At 43.9% G+C, this 21,005-nt stretch overlaps 1 protein-coding gene across 1 annotated transcript; it reads right to left on the bottom strand.

The window, feature by feature from the left end:
- Positions 1–587: 587 nt before the first annotated feature.
- On the bottom strand, positions 588–20,721 carry PPM1G (protein phosphatase, Mg2+/Mn2+ dependent 1G). Its single transcript, XM_065891085.1, has 10 exons — positions 20,408–20,721; positions 5,940–6,009; positions 5,383–5,468; positions 4,908–5,040; positions 3,809–4,224; positions 3,093–3,230; positions 2,532–2,766; positions 1,907–2,036; positions 1,512–1,614; positions 588–1,199 (listed from the first exon to the last, which is right to left on the bottom strand). The coding sequence occupies exons 1-10, from the start codon at positions 20,525–20,527 to the stop codon at positions 996–998; spliced, it is 1,635 nt and encodes a 544-aa protein (XP_065747157.1). The 5' UTR covers positions 20,528–20,721; the 3' UTR covers positions 588–995.
- Positions 20,722–21,005: the final 284 nt, after the last annotated feature.

The following is a 21,005-nucleotide window of genomic DNA, read 5'->3' as shown; positions in this document are numbered from 1 at the left end:
CAGCTGGTACCTCCGTACTCGCTTCCGCTTCCGCTGTCGCAGAGCCACACGGGACACGTAGTCCGTGGAAAGCAGAAGCCCCGAAAGCGTCCACAGCGTGACCAGGAAGTGATTGTGACGGAAGCAACCGGGCGAGCCAATCAGGGATCAGATGAAACCTGGCCGGCAAGGAGGGCAGGTCAAACCGTGACCCTGGCTTTAGTCTTAAGGGTCGCCTGGCCGGTCCCGACCCCTCCGTGGAGGAACAAGGAAATCGTTCCTCACCCTAGGAGGGGGTGAGGATGAGCCGCGACGCCAGGCCAGGCTGCCAGCGGCTCAGGGAGTTACCATACCCGACCCCCTCTCCCTGAGTCACACACATCACACACAGGCAGGTAGGTGGGCAGGTGCGTGCGCGCGCACACACACACATCGCACACACCACCTCACACCCCCCCCCCCACACACACCCCACACCACCTCACACACCACCCACACACAGGGAAGGGGCTAGGTCGATGCTACTGGTGGGGGCCAACTATGGAGCCAGGGCATCTTGGGTGGCTGGTCTGGACAGGATGGCAGCAGAGAAAAAAGGACACCATGGGCACGATTAGGTTTTGGCCTTTAGTCTGAAAAAGTGTTGACTGAAAGTGTACAACAGAGAGCGGGTACAAGCGGCTGGGGGCCATGGAGCCGCCAATAAAAAAGAATGTCCTTAAATAAAGTTCACAGAGTAAAAACCAGAACCACCAGTCCTTCCCTCCAACACAACAGAGCACAGGCACAGAACCGGTGATGAGCCCCAAGGAGCAAGGAGGCGGCTGGGGAGGACAGCAGAGGCTCCCAGGCTGCTGTGTGGAGGGAGAGCCCTCTTTGGAATGGGCTGAGCAAAGCCACCCAGCTCCCCCTGCACACCTCATAACCACTGCTAAGGCTAAAGGAAAAAGACAAAACTCAGTCTCAGTCTGGAGGGCTCAGAAAACAGTCTGGGTGGGCAGGGGTCTGGACAACTTCTAGTCCCGCTTGGCCTTCTTGTTGTCACCGTTGCCATTTTCTTCAGCCTCCTCAGTAGAGAGCACCTCCTCCAGTTTCCGCTTGCCACTCTCTGGCTGAAGTGCTGCTGTGTTTCGGGGCTTGAAGCAAATGATGATGCAGGTCATGTTGTCACATCCTGTACCGTCCCCAGAAGTGTCTGGTGCCAGGCACTGATCCAGCAGCTACAAAAGGGATGGGGTAGCTCAGCTTCAGAGTTTGAAAACCTTCCTGGGAACCTAAAGTCTCAAAGGGCTGGCCTTGCTGAGACAGGGTGGCAGAAGGAGGGGAACAGGCAACAGGTGTCACAAAACAGGCCACTTGCTAGTGCATGAGGCATAAGGATAAGTCAGGGAAATGAGGGAAAGTGAAACTTTCTAGTCAGAGTTTAGTATCTGTCAGTAATTAGTGATATGCCCAGGCTCTGGTCTTAGGCCAAAAGAGAAAACCTTGGATACACAGACCAGACACCCTCTCTCCTCTACCCTGGGACTTACCTCTTCCACGATGGATGACAATAACCGAAGCTCCCCATTTTCATCACGCTGACTGATCTTCGATTGAATAAAGTCTATAACTTCCTGGCTGCTCATCACATTCCTGGGGTCAAAAACAACAGTAAGAATCGTCTTTAGTCCCAGCAAGGCAGAGTAGAGGATAGAGGTCACAGATGGCTCAGGCCAACGTAAACACCCACAAAGATTTTTCTCAGCTTTGCCTTAGGCTTGGGGGTCTTGACACCAAGCTGCTGCCTATCTAGGCTCTAATTCTAGAGCAGCCTGAGAAAAGGGGCTGACTACAGCCATTAGAAGGAAGATAAAGCAGCTCAGAGCCCTAGAAGTCATGCTGCAGGGGAAAAAAGAGAATTTTAGGGTTTTCCGCCAGTGCTTACCAGATGCCATCACAGGCAATGACCATGAATTCGTGATCGTCAGTGAGAGTCAGCACCTTGATGTCAGGAAGGGCCGAAATCATCTGTTCCTCAGGTGGCAAGTTCTTGTTTCTCTTGTAGAAGTGGTCTCCTGAAGTAAAGGAATGGATGGATGATGAGTAAGTAGTTTGAGCACTTCACACAGATTTTTGTTTGAGGCCAGTCAAACCCTGCCATTTATTTCCCTTCTTTACAAAGTTCCATAATCTAGTGGAATGGATGGATGATGAGTAAGTAGTTGAGCACTACAAACAGATTTGTGTTTGAGGCCAGTCAAACCCTGCCATTTATTTCCCTTCTTTACAAAGTTCCATAATCTAGTGGAATGGAGAAGTGAGTTCTAGTTTTTCTGGTTTCAGCCCTGTCTTTGGGTTGCTGAACCTTAGGTCAGTCACTAACCTGTTTTTTCATCATCTAGAAGTGATACCTATTTTACCTATTTCATAGCGATGATTAAGGGACATAGGTAGTAGATACAAAAATACTTGGAAAGATAAAAAGGCCATGAAGATTAAAGTTTGCTATAGGTAGTCTGGAACAGAGAACAAGACCCCAGAAGTTTTTCCCATAGTTTCTTGGCCCTTACCAATGGCTCTGGAGAGGTTGAGGCCACCATTGACTCGCCCATCCATGGTGACCTTGCCACCAGCATTCTTGATGCGTGCTAGCTCCACTTCATCCTCCGGTTTGTGGTCATAGGACATGTCTAAAGCTTTGCCAGCCTCAGACACCACACAGCGGGAGTCTCCTGCATTGGCCACGATCAACTGCTTCCCTCGTATCAGAGCCACCACTGCTGTTGTACCACTGTCAGAGCCAGGCTTAAAAGGAAGAAAAGGACCATCATGGGAGCTTCTGGACACCAGCTGTAATCATTCCCCTATGTCTTCTCATCTCACTAGGACCACCAAGAGCACTTTAACAGACAGGAGGAGCACAGCTTTAATCTTTCCAGATATAGCATGCTCTCCCCCTTTTCTGAGATAATTCTACCCGAAAGGCCTAATTCCCCTTGCAGAGTAAATCCTTCCATGACCATGACTTCAGTGCTAAGATAGGAAGGGACACTTCTCCCAAAATCAAAATCAGAGAATTCACACTTGGCCTCCTGGCTTTCCAGACTCATTGCCCTCCTTTCCCCACACACCTCCTCTTTGCCTTCCATCCCAGGCACCATCATCTCCTCTTCTTCTTCCTCATCCTCTTCAGCCTCCTCAGTGTCATCCTCGTCTTCCTCATTCTCTGCCTCTTCACTGCTGTAGCCATCTTCTTCCTCACTGCATTCCTGCCAGAGGGACAATCCCAGGCTACTGAGACTGAGATGACCTCCTTGCCCCCTCCCCTCAACTCACGCTCAGAACCAAGAGGCCCTGACTGAACATAGATCCTTAAAACACTGAAAGATGCAAATATATGATCATGACAGAAAAATGTGGAGGACGGGAGAGTGGACTAGGATGGATATAACTAATATCCTGAACTAGGTTCAGCGGTCACCAGCAGGAAACCTCGGGCAAGGCCAGAGCTGCTAGCCAAAAGCACCTTCCAGGCAACATGACCAGAAAATAAGTTGCCCAGAAAAACCCAAATATCCAAAGTAACAACCACCAACTTCTTGTTCTCTCTCTAGGAGACAGACTCTGAAAGGCCAGAACTAGATGTGTTTGTTATAATGTCAACAAAGGAAGAGGTTAAGAGGACTAATGGTACCTGTGTTGGTGGAGATAATGAATTTTTAAAAAGCTTAGACTGTAGTTGGGGGATGATGTCAAAATAGACAGAAAAGAGTAGAAAGCTATGCACAGCGACCAACCAGGCCCTCTCTACAACTTCAACGTCTATCTGCCCCCACTGGGCCCTTACCTCGCTGTCTTCCTCCTCCTCCTCCGCCTCATCTGACTCATCCTCACTGTCCTCAAAGAACTTGGACTTAGCAACTCGAGGCAGCTTGTCGGAGGCTGAAGAGCAGGAAGGCCCAGCCTCACCAGTGGGAGTGCCAGGCTCCCCACCTTGGCCTGCCTCAGTCCCACATTCCGAGTTGGAGGAAAGGCCCGTGTGAGCCTTGGCTGTGGGGCCATTTTCCTCTGAAGAAGTTTCCCTAGATGGGTCCCCAGGTCCTGCCTCCCCATTGAGGCCCTGGGACCCTGGTTCCTCGCCTGTCCCAGCTCCAGATTTGCTGTGGGGAGCACCCTTGTGACAGTTCTGCCCGTAGCGTGTCAGCAGCTCTTCAATAGTCATGGTAGCCTCTTCATGCAGCAGTGCAGCCTCCTCATTGTCCACTGCAGGGGAGAGGCTAAATCAGCACCCCATGCCAGACTCCTCATGGAATCAGTCCCTTACTACCTCCACAGCCCTTGCAACCTGAGTTCCAACTTCCCCACCACCTCCCACTCCTAAGGCTCCTCTCACACTTATCAAATCTCAGAAGAACAGCCCTTTGCTCCCTTTTCCTCAAGTAACATCAGCCTCCAGAGACTTCCTTTGGTCTTTGTCTTGCACTCCCTTCTTAGTCAAAGGAATACTAGTTACTATATGTGTTCCCTGTCACCTCTCATTTTTTATTGGTAAGTTGGAAACCCTAATCTGGCTGAGGACCCAGGAAGTCCACAATGCTACTAGTCCAGGCCTAGGGCTCAGGCTTAATGACTGGCTGCTATGGCTAATGGCAGCTCCAGTCTTAAAAAAAAGATCACATAAACATTAAAATGAACCAGAAAGACCCAATCGCAATGACAAAAGATGATGTATATAAAAATGCTTACAACTACAACACTATGAACTCAACAAAGGTTAATCCTCTCTCTCCTTTTCATAACCACCTGTAGTACAGGAGATTCTTTAACATGAGGATTTCCCAGGTCCCTAGGAAGCCATCTTTCAGAACTGACACACAGCTAATATGTATTAAAGAGCAGTTCTTTAATATGCCGATTTCCTTTCAAACAAAAGATGCCACACTCACCATCATCTTCATCAGCTACTTTTTCTTTTTCATCCTCATCCTCAGTGGGTCGCCCTGCAATCTGCGCCAGCTCCTTAATGACTTCCTCAGTGGTCAGTTTGGCATCGATAGCCAGGAAGGCATCTTCCAAAGCCTGAATATAATCAAACTAGTATGAGGCAAGTGTAGGAAGAAGTACGCGGGTACAAAATGAACTGCCTATACACAAGCCTGGGCACGAGGATGAGACGCAAATTAGAGTGTGATCCACCAAGCTATGAGACACTCACAGACAAATAAAAAACAGTTTAGAGACTTAGGAATCAATAAGGTAGCTCTAAAAAGGATCAAGTGGGAATAAGCTCATTTTAGGTACAGAATTCTTTAAGAAATACAATAAGAAGAAGCTGGGTGGCAATGAAAAAGGAAAAGCCAAGGACTGGAAAAAAAGGGAAAGTCTGCAGAAATGGAGAATGAACAGTGTGGGAAGACAGACCTTCTGTAGCTTGCCTTCTTTGTAGGCCTTCTGATCTTTGATGATATCAGGAAGATATTTGGCACAGTACAAGGCAACTTCCTCCCCTAGAACAAAGGTAAAGTCACCCAGAGCATAGCTTCACGCACATAGAAAGTGATATAATATCAGTACACCATTCTAGAGTGATTCCCAAGGACTGAGGAGATGAATGTCTTAGCACAACTGAAACCTATTTAAAAGACAATGTTTTGGGAAGTTCTGACCAAGAAAATGGATTTCACCATCACCTCTCTCAGGGCTATATTAATATAGCCCATGTCTTTTCTCACCTGTATACTTAGTTTTCAGTGAAAAAGAGATAAATACTAATGTAGGAAGAGACTTCTTGGATTGAAACAAGGCCTGGTGAGATTAAGAACCAATACACTATCCTCCTGGGAAGGATGAATGGCAGAATAGAGAAAAATAGCACTAGGCAGGAAATTATATCTGAGGACCAGAACCCTGGAAAGTAAAAGAACAAAGGACCTGGAAGTGGGGTCCTAGAATGTTACCATATGATCTGCTAAAGTTACCTCCATGTCCATCGTAGACAGAAAACATAGCTGTCTCACTGTCCAGCTCAGGAATACAGTTGTGAGCATCCTAGGAAAAAGAGCATAATCAGCATTTCTTAAGGTCAAAGGGTATTATTCTTCCTTGTGCACCTCAGGTCATTAAGGATTGCCTTCACACCTTAATCTCACTAACCCTTCCCTGGCTGACCTACATGGCCTAGAAATAAGAAAGGAAGATGGGATGATAAATAAGAATATTACACAGGAGGGAGAAAGGAAGGGAGGGGGAAAAAGGAAAGGAAGGAAGGAGGGAAGAAGGGAAAGAGATGAATCAGGTCACTACCTCTGCAGTCTAGCAGCCTCAGCCTAGGAGATCTCAGTCCAGATGGCAGAATGTTTGGCTGTTGGAACTCTAGACCTGACCCTTTTGGATTTGTGGCAACTATGGGAAGAACCAGAATAAAGGATCTTCAAAGTCACTTCCAGACCCATTCTATCAATCAGTGAACTTAAAGGAAGAAAATGTTAGGGAAGATAGCAAAAAGCAACCTGAGGGCATTACCGACCTAAAAAGTTTCTAGGAGAATCCTAAGACAGCCTGAGTGAAAGCACTAGAAATTGGTAAAGCTACATACATTTAATACTCCCCACCCCCCCAAAACCACCATCTAAACAAATTACTCCCCTTTTCTCTTAAAGTTTAACTCATTTAAGAAGCTACCCCCAAGGCTAGGGGGAGGATATATTTACAAAAGGTATCTTTCCAACAAATAGTTATTAAACTACACTGTGTGTAGTACTTGTTAACTGGAATTTACAATGCCCCATTAAATCAGCCATCCCATCTCCTATCCCCAGCTGGAACTGAGATACCATTTAAATCTGAAGGCACAGCACACCTGAAGAGAAATTTGAAATGGCCCTGCTACATGAACATTTTATTTGGGAGGCTGGGCTTGATCAAATTCTTCTATTAATAAAACTGCCACCCAAACTAATATTCCTGGCTAAGCCAAAGTTCAGGCAAGACTGTCAGACCTAGATAAAAGGGTACCGCCGCTTACCCTGCCCCATCTTGGAAAACAACCCAACCTTCCTTTCAGGTATTCTCTATAGACAAAAAGGATATAATTAGCTATTTACTTTTTTTGTGTGTGTGTGGGGTACGCGGGCCTCTCACTGTTGTGGCCTCTCCCGTTGTGGAGCGCAGGCTCAGCGGCCATGGCTCACGGGCCCAGCCGCTCCGCGGCATGTGGGATCTTCCTGAACCGCAGCAGGACCCTGTGTCCCCTGCATCGGCAGGCGGACTCTCAACCACTGCGCCACCAGGGAAGCCCCTAGCTATTTACTTTGATTAGTTAGTAAAGTTAATAGTTCTCCTTTGTCTTTCAGATATTAGTATTTAAATTTTTCTAATTATATTGATAGTCAGGAGACCTGAATGTAGTAGTTCTGTTGTCACTAAAATAAGACTATTCCTTCATTATACAAGTCTAGAATATAAAACTTAGGGGGCTTCCCTGGTGGCGCAGTAGCTGAGAATCCGCCTGCCAAGGCAGGGGACACGGGTTTGATCCCTGGGCCAGGAAGATCCCACATGCCGCGGAGCAACTAAGCCCGTGCACCACAACTACTGAGCCTGTGTCCCGCAACTACTGAAGCCCACACACCTAGAGACCGTGCTCTGCAACAAGAGGAGCCACCGCAATGAGAAGCCCGCGCACCGCAACTATAGAGAGCCCATGCACAGCAAAGAAGACCCAACTCAGCCAAAAATAAATTTCAAAAAAAGGGGCTTCCGTGGTGGCACAGTGGTTGAGAGTCTGCCTGCCAATGCAGGGGACACGGGTTTGAGCCCTGGTCTGGGAGAATCCCACATGCCGCGGAGCGGCTGGGCCCGTGAGCCACAACTACTGAGCCTGCGCGTCTGGAGCCTGTGCTCTGCAACAAGAGAGGCCGCGACAGTGAGAGGCCCGTGCACCGCGATGAAGAGTGGCCCCTGCTCGCCGCAACTAGAGAAAGCCCTCGCACAGAAACGAAGACCCAACACAGCCAAAAATTAATTAATTAATTAATTAAAAAAAAAACTCACTTTAAAAAAACCAAAAGAACCAAAAACTTAGGGTTTTAAAGTAGGGAAGGAGAGCACTGAAAAGGAGCTACTCTTTCTTGTATTTCCCTCTGATTGTCTCCAGGAGAAAGTGTCCCAGAAGCTAATGGGCGTCCACAGAAGGCCTCTGATGGCTTATCTATGGTCATTGACACAACTGCCTCTTAGCCTCATCCCCAGGATCTAGAAGAACACCACACACCAAAGGTCATCTTCTTCATCTCTCCCTCTTCCAACCACTCTACCACCAGCCACACTGACCTCCCATCTCTCTAGACCAGGGTTTATCTTACTGGGCCTTCCTCTCCTATCACCAACATCTTAGCACTTTCTTGCCTTTTATGATTGTCTTTTACCACAGCATCCTCTACAGTGGTCCTCAGACTTTAATGTGCCTAAGAATTCATTTGTTCATTCATTCATTCATCAAATATCTGAGTATCCATTATGTGCTAGTATGTGTTCTGGGTGCTCAGGATATATCAGTGAACAAAATAAAGACCCACACTTCATAAAACACTTATATTCTAGTGAGGGATATAGACAACAAACACAATAAATAGGTAAGTCATAGAGAATGATAGCATAATTCACATAGAAAGATGGTAATGCTATGAAATAAAGAAAAAGTGAGAAGGGACGGGTTGGATGACAAAAGCAGTGAGAGAATCGGCATGGGACACAGTATAGCACAGGCATGCCAAACTCATAAGAAACTGTACCTCAGCCGTCACTACCTTGGTCATGCTGTGAGTGTCTGATTAGTTTCAGCAAAACAGTTGTGTCACATTTATGTTGATTTTAATTCTGTTGATTTTGTAGTTTGGTTTGTTGGCATGTAATTTATGTCCAGTTCTATGTTTGTACACATATAAGTAACATTACATTAAAATCATTTTAGTGAATATTGGAGATCCACAAATATTGCTTTCCTTAAAAAAAAACAAAAAACAAAACACAAAAAAAATCCATGGAAGATCTCCAAGATATTTTGTTAAATAAAACAAAGTGCATAATGATATATTTAGTAAGCTGCTTTCTGTATAGGAGGGAGCACAGAAATAGACATTTGCCTTCTCATACTTTAATACTACAAGGACACACAGAAAACTAATAAAAGTAAACTGTGGGAGGGCATGAGGGTGCAGACAGACTGATGGGAGCAAGACTTAACCATGGGAATGTTTAGCTTTTTCAAAAGTAAATGAAATGTCTTTTTAAAAAGACTCAATATATGCTAAAATTTGAGAGGCTGGTCCAACTAATTTCACTTTTTTGGTAGATGTGAGAGGAGCACTCTTCCTGTCCACTGCTTCCCAGTGGAACAAGAGAATCAACTGGTCTTTCTCTGTCCTGCAACGTACTCTAAATCACAGCTGTATCATCTTTTTTTAAAAAATAGATCTTTATTGGAGTATAATTACTTCACAATACTGTGTTAAGTTTCTGTTGCACAACAAAGTGAATCAGCCATATGCATACACATGTCCCCATATCCCCTCTCTCTTGCATCTCCCTCCCATCCTCCCTATCCCACCCCTCTAGGTCATCGCAAAGCACGGAGCCAATCCCCCTTTGCTATGCTGCTGCTTCCCACCAGCCAACTATTTCACATTCGGTAGTGTATATATGTCGATGCTACTCTCACTTCGCCCCAGCTTCCCCCTCCCACCCCATGTTCCCAAGTCCATCCTCTATGTCTACCTCTTTATTCCTGCCCTGTAACTAGGTTCATCAGTACCGTTTTTTTGTTTTGTTTTAGATTCCATATATATGCATTAGCATACAGTATTTGTTTTTCTCTTTCTGACTTACTTCACTCTGTAAGACAGACTCTAGGTCCATACACCTCACTACAAATAACTCAATTTCGTTTCTTTTTATGGCTGAGTAATATTCCATTGTAAATATGTGTCACCATCTTCTTTATCCATTCATCTGTTGATGGACATTTAGGTTGGTGTACTATCTCTTTTGAACCCACACCTCTATTTAAAAAAATCTTTTTGACTTCTCATCTGTTCCTCATAAGATCATGTGACTTTGAAGCAGATCTAGCAACACTGAACACAGGAAAAAATATTTAACCTCAATAGTAATCAAAGAAATGAACATTAAAAAAACAAGGAATTATCCTTTTGTGCAAATTAGAATGATGAAAAAGATGAATAGTATCCAGTAATAATAAGAGTGAAGATAAAAACACATTCTCATGTACTCTGATCAAACAGGAATATAAATTACTAGTTTTCCTGGAGGGCAATTTGGTAATATGTACCACAATGTGCATGTCTTTTGATCTAGTAATTTGACTTCTAAAAGTTTATTTTATGGGACTACTGACACAAGGAAACAAAGATAGGAAGAATGTTCATTTCAGCATTACTTATAATAAAAAACAATTATAACCATCTAAATTTCCATGAATAGATTAGATTACAAACAGTACATCCCTCCAATGGAATATATGCAGCTGTCAGAAATGATCAATATGTATTCATTTAGAAATGAGTTCACAATATATTGTGATAAAAGCAAAATATTAGGTATCTATGTATATGTCAGAAGTCTGTAAGATCACACATCAAACTTAGTGGAGGGTGAAATCTGAGTAATAATTATATCCTACTTTTCAAGATTTTAATTTTTATTAGCCATATCATTCCATTCTGAATAATGACAACAAAAGAAACCTATGATTGTCCTTAAGCTGCCAAGCTACCATATACTGTGTGATCTCTGGTCAGCTATCTATTGGTGTGCCTCAATTTTACCCTCTATAGTATGGAATAAGAATATCTACATTACTCATATCATCACAGGACTATCATGATGATGATGTAAAACTTCTTTGTAAACTGGAACATAATATATAAGTATATATATTCTGCTCTGAAATTCAGTACCTGGTTCACATTTGTCTTCTCTATCCTTTTTCTCAAAGAGGAATGCCCACAATAAAGGCTCATCTTATGCCTTGAGGTCTCAGTTCCTAAAACCACTCCACATTACCTTCTCCTCAACTTCTTGGTGAGGTTTTGGATCTGTATCACTTGGAACTGCTCTACCTTCTCTAAGCACTTCAATTTCCCCCTTATATCTTCAATCATAGCTTACATACCTTTACCTTTGTCTGTCTCTGTCCTTTTCTGAGTCAGAGCTAAGTACTGCATATTTCAACTCTGTCTCTTAGCAATCTAGAAAAACTCATCCAACCTTGTTATAACCCGACCAAATGCTTTCTTCACACTTGAATCAGAGCCACTAAGTATCGCTAGTCATAAAATGTCATGAAATCATGTTGATTGTGGTGACTACTTCCATTTAGCACTTTTTTCTCTATTCTGCATTGACTCTTAAATATATTAACCACAGTCAGTCACAAACCTTTCCCACATTATTCAAGCTCTCAATGTTATTTTCCTTTCACTCACAGCAGATGAGCTAACCTCTTACTTTACTTAGATCAAGATCTTATTTCAAGATCTACCTCATCTTCCCTATTCTAACTCAAAATTTCTCCATAGTTGTATCTAACATCTCCTTCACTTCTGCCTCAGAAGCAATATTTCTCCTCTTTTTTAAAATAAATTTATTTATTTTTGGCTACGTTAGGTCTTCGTTGCTGTGCGCAGGCTTTCTCCAATTGTGTGGAGTGGGCTTCTCACTGCGGTGGCTTCTCTTGCTGCGGAGCACTGGCTCTATGTGTGCAGGCTTCAGTAGCTGTGGCACGTGGGCTCAGTAGGTGTGGCTCACGAGCTCTAGAGTGCAGGATCAGTAGTTGTGGCACACGGGCTTAGCTGCTCTGCAGCACGTGGGATCTTCCCGGCTCAGGGTTTGACCCTGTGTCCCCTGCATTGGCAGGAGGGTTCTTAACCACTGCACCACCAGGGAAGTCCCTCTCCTCTCTTTCTAGATTAACACTTCCTCTTAAACTCAAACCCTTCTCCTTCAAGATCATACTTCACGAAGCAGGCAGTCAATATAACAGCAATCCAAATAGCCATTTTGCAGGCTTCACTCTCCCCAACGGCTGTATGTAATTAAATAGTACAAACCATGTCAGCTTTCTCAAAAGTTCTCTTGGGTTCTGTGAAGAACTGTAGTTCTATACCTCCAACTGCCTGTTTCTACAGGATATCCCTTCTCCACCTCAAGCTTAATATATGTAAACAGGAACTTAGCAGTCTCCAAAAAAATCAGAGCTTCCCCTACATGTCTTATTTCTGTCAATGGAATCTTAACTCTCCTAGCAACACCTAGTATCAGTCCTCCTTGACTTCCTGGCTGTCTTCCACCAACTATTACTGAGTCCTGCTGACTTTTCCCTCATAACTGTGATCCTGGATTACTTTATTCTTAATGGTATTTTTTTTTTTTTTTTTTTTTGTTTTTTTGGTTTGGTTTTTTTTTTTGGCAGTACGTGGGCCTCTCACCGTTGTGGCCTCTCCCGTCGCAGAGCACAGGCTCTAGATGCGCAGGCTCAGCGGCCATGGCTCACGGACCCAGCCGCTCCGCGGCATGTGGGATCTTCCCGGACCGGGGCACGAACCCGTATCCCCTGCATCGGCAGGCGGACTCTCAACCACTGCGCCACCAGGGAAGCCCCTTAATGGTATTTTAACTCCTCTCCTGTCTCTACTCTCTGCCTCCTGTAATTCAGCCTACATACATCCAGCTGCCAGATTAATCTCCCTAATATAACATTTTATTGCTAGGCCCTTCAATGGACTCTACTGCATTAGATTAATTCCATACAAGTTACTGGCAATTTAAGGCACTCAGTAATCATTCCTATCCATCTCCATAACCTAACCTCCTTAACTCATACCATTCCCCAAAAGAAACTACTCTTGACACTCTTGATACTGAACACCCTACCCCAGCAAAGTAGTAAGCATGCCTGCTTCAGTCTTTCCTCCTATCCTTTCGTCTAATACTTTTCTTCTCCCACTTTCCTCCTCCCCATTTGTTACCATTTATACTCTTTCCTAAAGGTCCAGTTAGTCTCGCCACCTCCAAGAGATCTTTCTTCATCACACCAATACTCTGTGATCATTCCCCACCTGAACTCTTTTAATATTTATTGCTTCTACCAATAATTTGGCATTCAGCATATGCTATCTTGTATTGTTATCCAACATTCCATAGGGGAAAAGGGAGTCCTAGGTCCAAAACAGCATGAAAACAGACTGTCTTAAATTTCTTTACAGCGCTAGGGCCTAACAGTATGTTCTGTAACACAGCAGGATGTTTACTTATGATGGTGAGTTCCCAGCTGCCTCAGAACAAATATCTTAGGGATACCTCCTTCTTCATTTACTACCCAAAACCTAAAGTTGTATCATAACACAATAACCACTGAGGTGGTACGAAAGAAATGATGCAGAATACACAGATCACCTGAATGAGGGCTCTTATGTCTTGCTTTACTAAATTATATATCACACAGCCCCTTCTGACCTTCTAGACACCAGTGGATCTGCTATTTATAAAGACCTGGTTATCTTTCCTGATGTCAATTTCCTAAAGTTACAAATACATCCGCAAAGGCTCCTGTGTCACTTGATCAATCATTTAGGTTTATGATACTTAAATTTATCTAAATCTTTGCAATTCAAGGTAAAACTTTTGAAGGTGGTTGGAAAGGGAACTACATTTTTGGTTTTAAAAAGTCATGTATTACTGTCTGACTTTTAAAATTATATGCATGTATTACCACTGTGCTATAGACTGAATGTTTTGTGTCTCCCTAACATTCCTATGTTGAAACTTCATGGCCAAAGTGATGGTATTTGGAGGTAGGGGCTTTGGGAGGTAATTAAGTCATGAGGGAGGAGCCCTCATGAATGAAATTAGTACCCTTATAAAAGACCCCAGAGAGGTCCTCTGCCTTGTGAGGACACAGCTAAAACACAGCCACTATGAACCAAGAAGTGGGCCCTCTCCAGACACCTTGATCTTAAGCTTCCCATTAGGGTCTCAAAGAGATATTTACACACCCATGTTCATAGCAGCTTTGTTCAAAAGAGCCAAAAAGTAGAAGAACCCATGTGTTCATCAACAGATGAATGGATAAACAAAATGTGATATATACATACAAAGGAACATCATTAAGCCTTAAAAAGAAAGGAAATTCTGACACATGCTATAACATGGATGAACGTTGAGGACATTATGCTATGTGAAATAAGCCAGTCATAAAGACAAATCTGTCTTTATATGAGGTACCCAGAGTAGTCAAATTCATAGAGACAGAAAGTAGAACAGTGGTTGTCAGGGGCTGGGGGAAGGGGGAATGGGGAGTGGTTTAATGGGTATAGAGTTTCAGTTTTGCAAGATGAAAAGAATTCTGGAGACTGGTTGCACAACAATGTGAATCTACTTAACACTACTGAACTGTACATTTTAAATGGTTAAGATGGTAAGTTTTATGTTATGTGTATTTTAGCAAACAAACTTCCTTCCTACAAAGAAAAGCCCAGTCTCAGATGGCATCACTGGTGAGTTCTACCAAATATTTAAAGACTAATTAATAGCAATTCTTCACAAACTCTTCCAAAATACAGAAGACGGGGTGACACTTCCCAACTCATTCTATGAGGCCAGTATTATCCTGATACCAAAGCCAGACAGACATCACAAGAAAACTATAGACTTAATATCATTAAGATAGCAATACTCATCAATACATCTACAAATTCAGAACAATTCCTATCAAAATCCCAGATGCCTTTTGTACTGAAACTGACAAGCTGATCCTAAAGTTCATGTGGAAATTCGAGGGACCCAGAAAAGAAGAAACAAGAAAAGGAACAAAGCTGGAAGACTCGTACTTCCCAACTTCAAAACCACAAAGCTATAGTAACCAAGACAGTGTGGTACCATATATCAATGGAATGGAATTAAGAGTCCAGAAATAAACCCTCATATTTATGGTCAATTGATCTTAAACAATGATGCCAAGATAATTCAGAAAGGGAAAAGAATACGCTTCTTAGCAAATGATGGGGACTTCCCTGGTGGTTCAGTGGTTACGAATCTGCCTTCCAATGAAGGGGATGCAGGTTCGATCCCTGGTCAGGGAACGAAGATCCCACATGCCGCGGGGCAACTAAGCCCTGAGCTGCAACGCCCTCGCACTCTAGAGCCCATGCGCTACAACTAAAGAGAAGCCCACACGCTGCAACGAAGATCCTGCGTGCCGTAACTAAGACTCGATGCAGCCAAATAAATAAATAAATACCTAAAAAAACAAAAAACAAAAACAAACAACACTGGGACAAACACATATCCAGATGTAAAAGTTTGAACTTGGACCCCTTCTTTACACCATACACAAAAATTAACTCAAAAGACCTAAATGTAAGAGCCAAAACTATGAAACTCTTAACAGATAAACTGGACTTCATCAAAATTAATAACTTTTGTGCTTCAAAGGACACCAACAGGGGCTTCCCTGGCAGTCCAGTGGTTAAGACTCTGCACTTCTACTGCAGGGTAGCACGGGTTCGATCCCTGGTTGGGGAACTAAGATCCCACATGCCCACATGCTGCTCGGCATGGCCAAAAGAAAAAAACAAACAAACAAAAGGACGAAGGATCTGAACAGCCATTTCTCCAAGGATACAGAAATGGCCAATAAACACAAGGAAAAATGCTCAAATATCATTAGCCACCACGGAAATACAAGCAAAACCACAATGAAACATCATTTCACACCCACCAGAATGGCTATAATTGGAGGAAAAAAAAAAAAACGATGACAGGTGTAGGGAGGAGGTAGAGAAACTGACACCCTCATATACTGCTGGTAGAAATGCAAAATGGCGCAACCACTTTGGAAAACAGGCAATTCCTCAAAATGTTAAACGTGGAGTTACTATATGACCCAGCAATTCTACTCCTAGGAATATACTCAAGAGAAATAAAACTTATTTCCACACAAAAATTTGAACATGAATATTCATAGCACCATTATTCATAATAGCCAAAAGGTGGAAATCCAAACCACCATCAACTGATGGAGGAATAAACAAAATGTGCATACAATGGAAGATTATTCAGCCATAAAAAGGAATGACGTACTGATTGATTCATGATACAACCTGGATGACCCTTAAAAATGTTGTTTAGAAAAAAAAAAAAAAAAAATGTTGTTTAGGGGCTTCCCTGGCGGTGCAGTGGTTAAGAATCTGCCTGTCAATGCGGAGGACATGGGTTTGAGCCCTGGTCCTGGAAGATCCCACATGCCACGGAGCAACTAGGTCCATGTGCCACAACTACTGAGCCTGTGCTCTAGAGCCTGCGAGCCACAACTATTGAGCCTGCACGCCACAACTACTGAAGCCCGCGTGCCTAGAGTCCGTGCTCCGCAACAAGAGAAGCCACTGCAATGAGAATCCTGCGCACTGCAGTGAAGAGTAGCCCCAGCTCACCACAACTAGAGAAAGCCGGCAACGAAGACCCAACGCAGCCAAAAATAAATTAATTAATTAAAAATATATGTATATTGTTTAGTAAAAAGCAACCAGACATAAAAGGTGACATATTTATATGAAATGTTCAGAATAAACAAATCCATAATGTAAATTAGTGGTTGCCAGGCATTAGAGGAGGGGGGATAGGGAGTGACTAATAATGGCTACAAGATTTCTTTTTCGGGTGATGAAAATGTTCTAAAATTAATAGTGGTGATGGCTGCACAACTCTGTGAGTATATTAACTATTGAAATGTACACTTTAAATGGATATGGTACCTGAATTATATCTCGATACAGTTGTTTTAAAAGGGACCTGTATATACATTTTCAAGTACTATGCATGATTAAAAGTTGACACACTCCATCTCTGAACTAGACTTAGAGGGAGACAGAAAACAACTCCACTGGAACTGGTACTCAGTTTACAGTGTCATTAAACATCAGTGATGCTTTCAGTTCTAAAGATTTGTGCTTCCAGACAACACAATTTTAATGGCAGCTAACAGTGGCAAGAACTACTGATCAGATCTGTCAAAATTTCTACACTCAAATTCAAGCCCTTACCTCTCAAAGTATAATTCCAAGATGGTAACCCAACAGAGGGTCAGGGGTTCAGAAGCAGTATTAACTGCCAGGGGATTGGGCAGAAGAAATAATGTAAAATATTCTTGAAATCTTGAGAAGTAAGTTCTGACTGTAACTTACAGTTGCTTGAAAACTTATAAAGGAATAGTATAGTAGAAAATAATTTCTCTATATTAATGGACATACATTCGATATCATTTCATGCTAATTTTGAATTGTAAAGAATAGGAACTGCATGCTGATCAAAAAGAATGCCCTTTTATGAAAGCTGCTTAACTGTATCCTAGACAAAGGAATTCTGATCTGGTTCAGTAAGTAAAAAGTGCTTTAAGCTACAGATGAGACACTAATCTGAGGTACAAACAATAAATGCTCTTCAGCCTCAGATGCCCTCTCTCAAGTGGAATCCCACAGCATGCTTGTGGTATCTCATTTTATATTTCCCCTATTAATATAATGATTTAAACTGTCATGCATGTACCTTTAAGAACTTTCTGCTCAACATTTATCTATAGTCAATTCTAGATGACCCTCTGTGATCACTAATAAGCCAGCTTCTATATGGCAATAAACAGCTAGCCTACTCAAATTTATACTCTAGGTATTGATGCTGCCTTTAAAAGGGACAAATATAAGATATATATAGAGATATATAGATATAGATATCCTAATTCCCCACAGGAAGCAATTTTGTCACTTCCAGAGAACCTCATAACCAAAAACTAAAAGTACTCTAGTCTCTTTGAGACTACATCAACTAAAATTGTTTTCAGATTGGACTTCTCATTAGACATTAGAAACTCAGAGCCTTTCCATATATATTTCTCAGGCACCCTTCCACAACCTACCTGTTAACCCCCAAAATACATACCTCAACCAGCTTGAGGGTCCCTCCAAACCATGGAGAAGGAAGAAGGGAAGGGAACATCAACTGTGGTATTTTGATTACCCCTCCTCAAAACACCCTGGTTCCACAGCAAGAGGGGCTGGAGAGAGGCAGAAAGTATAAAATGCCAGCTATTGATAGTTGCCATTCTTGCCTCAAGAGAAGGGATAAAACGGTACTCTCTAAGGCTGACTATACATCAGTCAGGATTTCAGTAACCTTTATAATGTGTATGGGTGTGATAAACTTACCTCAACTAAATCATTAGGACCAGGCAAATAAGGTCAATAGAATTAATAAACTGGTGAAATTCAGCCCTAAAGGTTAAGAGGGACAGGAGTACACTTTCTGAAAAGGTAAGATTCACTCAAGAGGCTAGAAGTCAGTTCTTTTCTTGCCATAGCAAAGAAACTATGTTACACTTCAGGGAGAAAGGAAACAAAGCCAGAAGCAAAAGTATCAATGCAGCAGAACAGGATCCCAAACAGGACTTCAAGAAGATTTGATTGGGTCTACTTAACTATTCAAACAAAGGGAAATTCAGAAATCGCATAATAAGATTTTTAAAACCCTAAGTGGTTATCTCTCAGGAGGAAGATTGGATCTAAGGAATAGTCTAGCAAGATCTCTACAAACCAAACAGCCCCTGATGAAAACAGTTATGTTCTAATTACCAGAGGAGAAACCAAAAATAAAGGGAAATGCCCTGCAGAGAAGAAGCAAACAGTACAGAATCACTGGGCAAAAGACTTGGAAAATTGATTATCCAAGCAACTCAATTCATAAAGAAACCTAGAAAGAGTAACAAAGAAGTGGAACAACCACAGCAGAGAGGAAAGTGGAAAATATGGAATAAGAAACCCAAAGGAAAAGCCTTACTGTGACATGAGATAGTCACCTCAAATCTTACAATATTAACAGAAAATGCCATAGAACTGGAACCTCCAAATTACCAGCTAACCCAAACCCCAGACTGACAATGAAGCTACATCCAGATATTTCTACCAGCCAGACAATTACATTTACCAAGCACCCAGTAAACTCAATACCGTGCACCATAGAGAAATCTGTTGACACAGATGAGAACAGTGTGTAGTATAGGTCTTGAACAATTTTCATCCTACAGATTCTTTCCACCAAGGCACAAATAACCTAATCTCTCTGGGCGTCGGTTTTTGAGCTGTAAAATGTGGTGAGATGAACTATATAGGATCCTCTCCATTCCTGAGATTTTAAGCAGATGATAAAGTTTGCCGTGGGTATAAAATGTGAGTCTGAGAACAAACCATTTAAGTTTATACTGTCATTCCAGAGCTAACCACAGGGAGGAGTGAGGGATTTGATGAAATTCCCAAGGGAGACTTTTGGCTGTTACCTGAAGCCCACCTAGTAAGTGGATAAACCTTCGATCCCAGACATAATTAGCGCATTTCCCTGGCTCCTCTGTCTAAACCTCACAAAACTCTTCACAAAAACACGTCTTACACGTCTTTCTTCCTTTCCCTCCTACCATAGTTTTCTCTGTTCTCCTTTGTAGTTTCACACCCATTTGCCCAACACTACTCCTTTTTATCCAGAATTTTTCCATTTTTCCCTTTTATCGATAGTAAATTTTTCTATAAAAAAAAATCAGTTCTCTGTAGGATAAGAAAAAAAAAGTTGATGAAATGATTGAAAATCAAGGAAACTATAAGCTACAACAAGCACAGGCAAAATGACAATTACTAAGTTTTAGAGAAATTCCGAGTGAGAAAAAAACATCAGGCATAATTTTAAAGGAAATTATAGTGACTGACACAGTTCAAGGCTTCCAAAGGCCAAGAAAGGCCCTGAAAGAATACAAATGAGTGACAATTCTTGGAGGTCAAGTCAAACCTCTGAAATTAACATGTGGTGCCCAGGGCCAGGCATCCAGGTATTAAGATTTTGAAGCGGACTATTTGCGTGGCTTCCTTTCCTGTCAAACTCCTCGTCCAAAGACGCCTCACACATCGCTTTTTTTTTTTTTAAGTATAGTCATTCACATCTATCCGCCTCTCTCTAGCAAAAGTCAATGGATAAATAATCCCTCTCTTCATCTTTACTCCCACATTAAACCTCACACCGTTTACGAGCCTGGAGGGCTAGTTTGTCACGAGAGGATGGAGCGAAGGCACGGGGAGGTCGGTCAGTGGGCGGAAGGTGCCTCTCCCCACATGGCCGAGCCCTCGCCGCCAAGCTGGCCACCGTCACACGGTCTCCTAGCACCGGCAGCTCCCTCTCGGCCCCGGCCCCGCTCTCGCTGTCGCCCCCCAATTTGCCGCTGCGGTCACAGGCTCTCGATTCGGACCCTTCCCCGGGGATGACCCCATCCCCCCCGGCTCCCTTTCTCCGTCAGGTTCCCGCCCTACAGCCGTCAGCCTATGGGCCCCTCCCGCCTCACCTCCATGGAGACGCGCCAGCCTTGCATGGCGGAGAAGCCGTAGGGCAGCGGCAGCCGCGAGGCGCCAACCCCGTCCCCAGAGCACTTCACCGTGTTGGGCTGGGAGAGGTAGGCACCCATGGCGGCGGCTGACCGGCGGCCTCAGGGGCAGGCGAACGGAGCGCGACCCGTGCCGGCGCCGGAGCCGGAGCCCCGGGTGCGCGTGTGGCAGGAGTGGGCCCGGCTGCGCGGCCGACGCAAGGTGCCGGTGAAAGGCGCGAGGCGGCCCAGGTGGCGGTAACGGGACCGGAGCAGAGAGGGAGCGGAAGCGGAAACGGCGCCGCTTCAGACCCCGCCCGGCCGGCGCGGCGCGGCGCGGCGCTGCGGGCAGTCATTTCCTTAGCAACTCGCCCCGCCCGCGGGGACAACGGCCCGCCCAACCGCCCTCCCGCGAGATTGGCGCGGCCACGCCCACCAACGGCCGCGGCCTCCTTGGGGCAGACTGGGAGGTTGTTCCTCGCCAGTATCTCTCCCCAACTGTCCCCCACTGTCCCCCGCCTCCGTTCCCTTACCGCGGCCTCTCGCGTTTTGTCTGAAGCTCTTTTGTGCGGGACCTGGC

The sequence above is a fragment of the Phocoena phocoena genome, chromosome 14 (genome assembly GCF_963924675.1).
Source record: "Phocoena phocoena chromosome 14, mPhoPho1.1, whole genome shotgun sequence".
Lineage (NCBI taxonomy): Eukaryota > Metazoa > Chordata > Mammalia > Artiodactyla > Phocoenidae > Phocoena > Phocoena phocoena.
Note: the sequence above shows the minus strand (reverse complement) of the source record. Positions and strands in the feature narration are given on the sequence as shown.

Coding starts and splice junctions, on each gene's coding strand:
- PPM1G (XM_065891085.1), bottom strand. CDS start 20,527: ATGGGTGCCTACCTCTCCCAGCCCAACACGGTGAAGTGCTCTGGGGAC. Junction 3,231..3,808: donor AGGAGGAGGAAGACAGCGAG/GTAAGGGCCCAG, acceptor TCCCTCTGGCAG/GAATGCAGTGAGGAAGAAGA. Junction 2,037..2,531: donor CAACCTCTCCAGAGCCATTG/GTAAGGGCCAAG, acceptor CCTTTACTTCAG/GAGACCACTTCTACAAGAGA.